At 51.5% G+C, this 9,191-nt stretch overlaps 1 protein-coding gene across 1 annotated transcript in view; it reads right to left on the bottom strand.

The window, feature by feature from the left end:
* Positions 1–9,191, bottom strand: part of mcm3ap (minichromosome maintenance complex component 3 associated protein) — a 16,399-nt gene that overhangs the window by 4,641 nt on the left and 2,567 nt on the right. Inside the window, exons 3-24 of the mRNA XM_017309457.1 lie at positions 8,983–9,187; positions 8,566–8,813; positions 7,845–7,926; positions 7,347–7,500; positions 7,080–7,273; positions 6,872–7,011; positions 6,350–6,547; positions 6,011–6,279; positions 5,271–5,433; positions 4,970–5,127; positions 4,514–4,761; positions 3,912–4,099; positions 3,737–3,837; positions 3,532–3,663; positions 3,299–3,412; positions 2,649–2,801; positions 2,375–2,572; positions 2,233–2,301; positions 2,029–2,157; positions 1,329–1,473; positions 935–1,178; positions 109–206 (exon numbers count right to left, since the gene is read on the bottom strand). Coding sequence (XP_017164946.1) covers positions 109–206; positions 935–1,178; positions 1,329–1,473; positions 2,029–2,157; positions 2,233–2,301; positions 2,375–2,572; positions 2,649–2,801; positions 3,299–3,412; positions 3,532–3,663; positions 3,737–3,837; positions 3,912–4,099; positions 4,514–4,761; positions 4,970–5,127; positions 5,271–5,433; positions 6,011–6,279; positions 6,350–6,547; positions 6,872–7,011; positions 7,080–7,273; positions 7,347–7,500; positions 7,845–7,926; positions 8,566–8,813; positions 8,983–9,187 — 3,630 coding nt within the window. The remainder of the gene's footprint in view (positions 1–108; positions 207–934; positions 1,179–1,328; positions 1,474–2,028; positions 2,158–2,232; positions 2,302–2,374; positions 2,573–2,648; positions 2,802–3,298; positions 3,413–3,531; positions 3,664–3,736; positions 3,838–3,911; positions 4,100–4,513; positions 4,762–4,969; positions 5,128–5,270; positions 5,434–6,010; positions 6,280–6,349; positions 6,548–6,871; positions 7,012–7,079; positions 7,274–7,346; positions 7,501–7,844; positions 7,927–8,565; positions 8,814–8,982; positions 9,188–9,191) is intronic.

Raw genomic sequence — 9,191 nt, 5'->3', positions numbered from 1 at the left:
CGCTCCAGCTGGAGGTCCGGGTCCGAATCGCTGCAGCTGCAGGTCCGGGTCCGAATCGCTCCAGCTGGAGGTCCGGGTCCGAATCGCTCCAGGAGCTTTAGGCTCTACCTGCTGGGATCCCTGCAGGTCGCTGGTGGAATCTGGGATGAAGACGAGCAGGAAGTCCGAGATCAACTCTTCCTCCATCAGCGGCTGGAGCTGCAGAGCTGAGAGAGACAGAACCGTGAGAACCGGACCAGACCAGAACTGAACTGAACTGGACCAGGACCAGACCAGGACCAGAACTGGACCAGAACCGGACCAGAACAGAACCGCAAACTAACCGTTGATTCAGTAATTATTTTCATGACTTAACGTTTTTCCATACGATATTAGAAAAACATTAAAAGATGCAAATAAATATTTTAATGTGTTTCTAAATAAAATTAACATTTTATTGCCTAAAATGCAACAACTGACTTTTTTAGTAAATTAATCACCTGAATAATCAATTAAATGTCACCATATTGATTATTCTGATAATTAATTAGACTTAAATTGATCGGGTTCAAATAAATAAATAATAAATGTCTTTTTTAAGTAAGGAAGGAAACTTTTATTGCCTAAAATAGATGAATTTGTTTTTAACATCAACATGTGAAAACAAAACGCAGGAAAATCTGAAGATTATTTCTGGATAAACTGATTAATAATCGGATGGTAAAAGGATCTTAAGGGACTTTTGGATTTTCCAGGATGTGAAGCTGAAGCTGCTCAGTTTGTTCATCTTTCCAGCAAACAGCCTTTTAATAATCTCTGTTCTCCAATTAATTTATCGATTACTAAATTAGTTGATGATTATTTCAGATTAATCGATTCAGCCCTGAACTGGACGGATGGATCCCTGATCGTTGCAGACAGACAGACTGATGCTGGGTCATCTGCCAGGAATCACCTTCTTCCAGCCTCTCGGCGTCCGCAGCGCCCCGTTGCCATGGCACCAGGACCACCAGCGGCAGCGGCCAGTTCCAGCTGCTGATCTGCTGCAGCTGCTTGAGCTGCAGCAGGGCGGAGAGCAGAGGGACGTCCTGCTCCGCCTCCAGGAGGGGCAGCAGCATCATGATGGCCGCCGCGCCGCGCAGCTCGCCGCGCTCCTCTGCTCCGGACAGACCGGCGTCGGTCAGCGGGCCTCTGGACGCCTGGAGAGACGGAGGAAGCTGCTGAGGAGAACCGGGTCACAGAACCTCTGAGGAGCAAAACTTGTTTTTCCTCTTTGGAATCAACTGAACATAATGTTTAAATTTAAAAATGACCCTGGAACAAACTTGACCTCCCGGCTGTGATCTGACCTTCACTGTGATGTGGACTTTGTGAGTTCGGTGTCCGTTGTCCTGCAGGCTGTTGGAGACACAGAGCGTCCTCAGCGTCCCGTCTCTCTGCTCCTCTGACTCTGGATCGGCGCCGAGTTTCACCTCCAGCCAGTCGGACAGAAGCCTGAACACAAACAGCGATCAGCAAACGGGTTCATTTTTAACACTGAAACACGGCGGTGGCAGCATTATGCTGAGGGACTGAAGCCTTAAAAGACTTTCTGTAAATTATGTTACAATAAATGAATATGTGGTGGAGAAATGAATAAATAAATCATCACTGATGGATTATTGAAATAATTGGCAAATAATTTAGCTAATCGATTCATTATTGATAATCTGCTGAAAGAACAACAGAGTCAGAGCAGCAATGATTAATCAGCAACGATTAATGATCAGAAAAATCAACTCAATTTTATCTGCTGTCAAAACAATCAATAAAAAATCCATTAATTGTCTTAATAACTGATAAAATATCAATTAATCATCAGAATAACGGTCAGAATTGAATAATCAATTGTCAGAGTAATCAATAAAATGCTAATTTAACTGATTAATCATCAGAGTATTAAATAAATTAATCAGCTAATTGTCAGAATTGATAAATCTCCAGACTGATTGACAGATTAATCAATCACTAATCAATAGCTGCGGTTCCGCCCGGCCCGTCGTTCCTCACCGGTCCGCCGGGTCGGCCTCCCGTTCGCTGGGCAGCAGCAGCAGAACTTTCCAGAAGATCCGGTCCGTCGGGTTCGGGACGTTTTCCGTGGCCAGCGCCGGCAGATCCAACGGCTTCCAGCACGTCTCCCTGAGCGAAACACCAGAACCGGGTCAGAGTTCTGCTTCAGGACCAGACCCTCAGAGCGACTGGACCCGGACTCACTCCAGCAGCTGCTGGTAGAAGGAATGGACCCTCAGCTGGTGGACGGCGCCGCGCCGCATCCGCAGCAACCTGAGCAAACAGGAGACAGGTTTAGCTTCGCCCTGCGGCCCGGCCCGGCCCGGCCCGGCGGCGACGGACCCACCTGGTGCTGGACACGGCCAACACGCCGGCGTTCCCCAGGTCCACCAGGCCCCGGGCCAGCGCCGCCATGGAGGGCCTCTGGGGGGCGCTGGGGGCCAGGGCCCGCAGCTTGAAGCAGGGATCCACGCAGCACGGGGCCGCAGGGAAACTCCTCATCTGACGCTTCAGCTGGCGGCGCACGGCGACCACATCACGCCACCTGGAGGTCCACACAAAAACTTGGACTAGGCCGAAACTCATCCAAGTTCTACGCTGACGTTCTGACCCGCTTTAACCTTTTGATGAACTTCTGGATCCGCTCCAGCTCGGCCTCCAGAACATCCTCTGCTAGCTGAGCCACGTCTGCGGCTAACGTCTCCTCGATCAAGCTGCCGCAGATCTGATGGCTGCATCGGGCCAGACGCTCGGCCTCCTCGTCCAGAGCCTCCCTGGAAAACAAAACGGGTCAAAAATCCAACAAACACGACGGAAAAGTGAAATCTGAGCGAGAGGATTTTACCACCGGTTCTAAATAAGCAAATGTAACATCTTTTAGGATCTAAATGAATGAAAACAAAGTTAAAAAAGGTAAAAAAAACAAACTAAGTTGTGCTACAAGGAGTTAGCATATCAGCTAAGCTAAGCCTAAAATAGCATCTTGGCGCTAAAAACGTAGCAGCTAACGCTAATGTGAGCGTCCACATTCCCAGAGAGACTCCAAGAAGGATCATTTGGGAAGATGAAGGGATAGAAAAACACTTTGATCGTTTGAAGAACAGATTAAAACCTGGAAACATTCCTGCTGTTCAGTGTCGATTTATTCAGTCACTCAACAGAAAAAATCCCACCGTTGGTCTTCAGATGTCCTAAAAACCTGGACTAAACCGAGGCTGTACCGTCTTTTCACCACGTCTTCATCTTATGGAACGGGTTCAGGAAGTCTTACTGGATCTCGGCGGCGGCGGTTTCCCTCACGACTTCGGCGACGACCTGCTGGACGACCTCTGAGCAGAGCGAGCAGCTGAACTGAGTCAGGAAGGCTTCGCGCTCCTGACGGCGCCTGAGACGCACAGGAACCAGAAACATGGACACAGAGCGGAAAACGTAGAAACACAGAGCGGGGTCCCCCTGTCCTGATGGAGGTCGGGTTGAGACCTGCAGTGCATTGTGGGAACCGACCTGGCCTCCTCCAGTCTGCGTCGCTCCTCAGCGAGCCGCTCCTGCTCCAGCCGGATCTCCGACGCTGAAACCTCCATCATCATCTGCTCCAACACCTCCTGCACCAGAACCTCCATCTGCGCCTCGCTCTCCCTGCGTGGACACCATCACAGGTCACCGGAGCGTCCGCCTGACGCACAGAACCAAACGCTGAGCGTTAGCTTACCGCAGGACTGCTCTGGCGTAGCTGGCGCCTCCGTCAGCGAGCGCTCTGACTTCGGCCTCCACCACTTCCTCCAGCAGCGCCGCCGCCGCCGCCTGGACGTCCTGGAACACAACGCAGCAGAACGTCAGCACAGAACCAAGATGGCGGACGGCAGAGTCTGCCGGCTGCCTCCCACCTCCTCGCTGTAGAGCGGCTGGGGTTTGGGTGGAGGTGACGGAGGTCTGGCGGGTTCAGGCGGAGCGATCGGCTGGAAGATGGGAGCCGCCGGCGGGAACGGCTCTCCGGTCTCAGCCGAAGCGTCGGGAACGACGACGGGAGGCGGCGCCTCGACGTGCGGCGGGGAGGAAACCTCAACGCCGTCAGCTGGAACCAGAAAACATTCATGTGATCCACCGTTCTGACATCATCAACATTCAGTTAAAGCAGAATTATTTATTCTGCGTTAGAGAAAAACAGAAAAAACACACTTTACTCTCTGGTTCCTAAAACATTAACCCGTCAAAAACTTCTGAAGGTTTTTACATTTTTTACATTTTTCCTGTTTTGTCCCAAAAACAGATTTATTTGAAAAGGAAAAAACAAAAAACTACTAAATTGTCAAAGATGAGCCATCAGAACCATGAGGTCATCAGGAGCCGACGGGACGAAACGGTCAGACAAATTATAAAACTAAAATTAAAAAGCAAATCCTGGGACAGTTCCACAGGTGAACCTTTCGCCTGACTGAGATATTAGGAATCAGAACCAGGAAGTGGGCAGGAAGTGAGCAGGAAGTACCGGTCTGCGGCCCGGCGCCTCGGGGGTTAACGTATCCGAGGCCGGGCTCCGCCAGCTGGCCGTCTCCTCTGTATCTGTTGTGGGAGTCGAAGCTGCAGACGGGACGGTGCTGCGGCGGGTCGGGGACCGGACCTCCGTTCACCACCTCCCCGATCAGCGCCGCCTTCTTGGACAGGATGACCTCTGACCTCTTCAGGGACAGTGGGAGCTCCGGCTCCTGGAAGACCATCCGACTCAGCTCCACCAGCCTGAGGAGAACCGCACAGAACGTTCCTCCGTCAAAGACTCGCCGCCCAGACACCCGCCGACCCGGACCGCCGGTCCACCAGACCGCCGACCCGGAACACTGACCCGCCGACCCGGGCTGCCGGCCGCCGACCCACTAGACCGCTGGGCTGCCGGCCGCCGACCCGGACCGCGGCCCGGGCCGCCTCTGTGAAGGTCAAAGCGCCTCACCCGTCGTTGACGTTGAGGCCGTACTGCTGGACGAAGTCCGTCGCTTCAGACGCGCTGCGGAACATCAGCATGCGGACGATGTCGTCGACGGGGAACGGCGTGGATCGCGTGCCGAAGGTGTGAGCCGTGATCAGGACCTTCAGGGCCTTCGATCGGACCTGCAAGCAGAACCACAGCCCAGCGTGGAAACCGTTCAGGACACATCGGACGATTCAAAACCAAAAATCAGCGCTGACTGATCGTCCTCTGGTCAGGGAATCAAACAGGAAGTGATGCGAGCGGCGTTTCCTGTTGCTCCCACCTGGTTGAAGTATCGGTGCAGCAGGCAGCTGGACAGGTAGGAAGCTCCTTTCACCAGCTTGAAGAAACGCACAAAGTTGTTGCTGCTGACGGCCGTGAAGGCTTGAACCGCAAACTTGACCTCTGGAGACTTTCGGACCTCGTCGCGGAACTGCTGCACCTCCCTGTGGGGACAGGAAGTGGTCAGAACGCCGTGAGCAGCGACGGCGTCCAGCCTGGACGGGTGGAAACCTGGAGCTGGTTCTGATCGATGTGTTTTAGCAAACGATTAATCAGATAAATGATTAATTAAATTAGTAATCAATTAAACTCTAAAAAAAAGCATTTGCTGAAAAAACCACACAGAGCTTCAGTTAAACCAACTCTGGACTATAAACTTTATGGATTTAAGATAAAAAATCCTCTGTAAATATTTTCTACTCGGGTTAGAAGAAGTTTTCAGCTGCAGATGAATCTTTGATTCAAAAGTTGAAGCGTTCACTGAAGAATTGCTGTTATTGTATTTAGGCAATGAAATGTTTATCTGAATCTTTGATGTATTTCAAATAATGTATAAAAAACTGAAGGGGTTCAATAAAAACCTGGAAGAATATTTTAGAATAATGATCACAGTAATTAATAAATAATAAACTTATACATTGATTGTCAGATTAACTGATTAGTCCTAATCATCAGAGTGATGATTATAATATCACGCTCAGTTTCAGGCCTCAGCGGTGCTGCAGGTTCGGACCGACTGACCGCAGGATGTCGCCGTCGTTGAGCTTCAGCAGGACGCTGTACTGGCGGAACTCGGCCTCCAGGGGGCAGAACGTCTGCTGCGTCGCCAGATCCGCGTACATTTCCTTCAGACTCTGCAGGCACTTGGTCATGTTCTCGTTGTTGATCTTGGCGTCGAAGGACGACATGTGCTGCTCGCAGAGGTGGTGGGCGCAGTGAACGTGGAACCTGGTGCACTTCTCGATCAGCGCCACGGTGACGGGGCAGCAGAGCCGCTGCTGGGTGATGTCCTGAGCAGAGCGGGAACGTCAAACCGCCGCCGTGGGGGAACCTGCTGGACGCCGGCGCTCTGACGCTTACCTTCCGAATGCCTCGGGTTCGGTTCCACACAAAGTCGTACCAGTCTCTGTGGCTGTCCGGACCCCGGTCCATGATCTGGGTCACCAGGTAGTCCATGGTCATGCTGAGCACCGGGAGGGGCCGCAGCTCGTGAGGAAGAGGCTCCTCCTGGTCGGCCGAGGAGCGGCTGTACTCCTTTATGGCAGCTGCATGATCCACCTGGCAGGAACAGGACAGACCGGGACGAAGGACAGGACATCTGGATGAAGGTTTTCACAGGAACGTCTGGATTCAATAAACTCAGAATATAAACATTTCTATTACTAAACGCAACTAACTGAGTCTGGAAACAAATATTTAAGAGGAAGAGACAAAGTTCTTCACTGAAACATGTCCTGAATCTTGGAGAGACGATCAGCAGCGATTTGGATCAGTTCAGACTGGACCAGACGCCGGCAGGCGGCCGGCAGGCGGCCAGCAGGCGGCCGGCAGGAGCAGCATCATGATGCGGGTTCAAATATTCCACAACGTTCCGGTTCTTACCACCTCCGTGTTCGGGACCGTCTCGTACACGCTGAGCTGGTTCCGTGTCTCTCTCATGTACCTCTCCTTCTCTGGACACATGTCAGGACACGTCCCCACAAACGCCTTGGACAGGTCCAGGTCTGTCCTCTTGGGTCGTCCTGAGGGACACCAGGACACGACTGTGAGGCTTTCAGCTGCAGCTGCAGCAGGCGGACATCGTCCTCACCTTGACGCAGGACTTTGTCTCTCTGCTCCAGGAGACGGTACTTGTCCTCGGCGGTCTCGGCGGCCTGTCCCACCAGGTGGACCAGGGAGGACGGGACGAGACGCTCCGACCCCTGGGACTCGGCCACGTTCTCCTTCTGGGGCTCCGAGTCAAACGGCAGCAGCTTGGCTGGAGACGGCCTCCTCACCGGAGAGCTGCAGGAGACGAGACGCAGAGCTGCAGCCGAACCCGGACAGAACCGGTTCCGATCCGTTCAGACGGACCTACCTCTGCCTGAAGGAGGCGTGGCCGCCCTGCGCTGGAGGCATCAGGGCCGGCCGTCTGAGAGGAGAACAACCCGGCTTCGGCTCCTCCACGTTCGGGCTTTCTGCGGCGGATCGGTCCGGTTCTGCTGCCGCTCTGCTGCCTTTGTCTCCAGGACCTGAAGAGACAAAAACTCTCCATAAACCGACTTTTATTCAAAAATATAACAATAATCTGATGTCTGAATGACCTCAATCCAACCTCCAATCAAAACAAACCATCAAGTTCCTTTTTTAAATTGATGAAATTGAGCTCAACCATCAAACTAAGATATTCTGGTGGAAAAGTTAAAATGATGATTTAACAGTTTTGTTGAGTAAATCTGACCTGCTTCAGTCAGAATGAATAAATAAACGTCACAAAACTTACGAATTTCAACAACCTACGAATAAACCAAGCCGGATGATTAATGGACTTTAAACACTGAAGTTCTTCTGGTCGGCGGATCAACGAGCTGCTTACTTGGTTTCTTCTTCTGCCAGAGCAGCAGCAGTTCGTGTCGGTGCAGAAGCTTCCCTCTCCGCTTCGCTTTGGCAGCCGAAGCCTGAAACACAAAACAGGATGAGAGAGGAGCTGCGTGGCTGCCATGGCGCGTCTTCACCACCAGGCCGCAGCACCGAGCAGCTTCCTGTTCCTGTCAGAAAACCACCACCACTCCCAACCAAACCAGTAAGATCTTTACTCAGTTTGAACAAAGAAGGTTTAAAATAAATCATTAAGAGCGGGGCTACAACTAACGATTCTTCTATCGATTAATCGTCAGACTAATCAATTATTCAGTATCAATTAATCGTCAGAGTAATCGATTAATCATTTGTTCTGAAGATTAATCTGAAGAAATAACTGGCACATTCTGCAGGTTTTTCATTTAAGCATTTCAGCTTATTTTATGCAATATTAGATATAAATATATAAGACATGCAAATAAACAAAAAGTTAAACTCTTAAATAATAAACTTTTTATTTCCTAGAATACAAACACAGTGAGCCTTTAGTGAAGCAAAGGAACATCACGACTGAAAGTTTAGACTTTCTGTTCTTTTAGAAATCGGCCTTTTTTAGAGTCAGCTAACAATTAATCAATGACGAGATTATTATTTCAATAATTGATTAATGATTTCGCCTGACCCCAGGTGTTGGAGTCAAACCAAAGCAGCTGGAGACGAAGTGAAGAGCGACTCACGTGGTCGTCGAAGTGAACCACGGCCAGGTTCTTGTTGGGGCGGCAGAAGATTTTACAGACTTTCCCGAAACGAGCGAAATGCTTCTGGATCACGTCCTTCTTGTTGAGGCTTGGCGGGACGTTCCTGACCATGATGGTGGTCAGATCGCTGGGAGACACTCCGCTCAGGCTGTCCGCGCTGTCCCGGCGGGGCCCACGGCCCACAGGGGTCAACGCCTCAGAGGCTGAGGTCAAAGGGTCAGGCGGGCCTGCAGAGCAGGGAGACGGTCACTAATCCCACAGGAAGACATGTTTGTTTTAACTAGACCACAGGAGGTAAAACCCAGAGGAGACAGAGGAGCAGCAAAAGCAAAGGATGTGGATGAGCAGCTGATGGAGTCATCAGAGGTCATGTTTATTAAATATTAATATTCTGACCTGAATCTTCTGGTTTCTCTGCAGACTCTCTGCTCAGTGGCGGCGCTGTGAGCGTTTGGGCCGGCGGTTCGTCTCCCTGAGCTTCCTCTGGCTCCTCCAGGGCCGGCCTCTCAGGGGGCCCCACAGCAGGGGGCCCCAGACCTGCTGGCCCCACAGCGGGGGGCCCCAGACCTGCCTTCGGGGCCTCTCTCCTCACCGGGTTGCTCTGC

Source organism: Poecilia reticulata, linkage group LG2 (genome assembly GCF_000633615.1).
Source record: "Poecilia reticulata strain Guanapo linkage group LG2, Guppy_female_1.0+MT, whole genome shotgun sequence".
Taxonomy (NCBI): Eukaryota; Metazoa; Chordata; class Actinopteri; order Cyprinodontiformes; family Poeciliidae; genus Poecilia; species Poecilia reticulata.
This window is presented reverse-complemented; position numbering and strand designations above follow the sequence as displayed.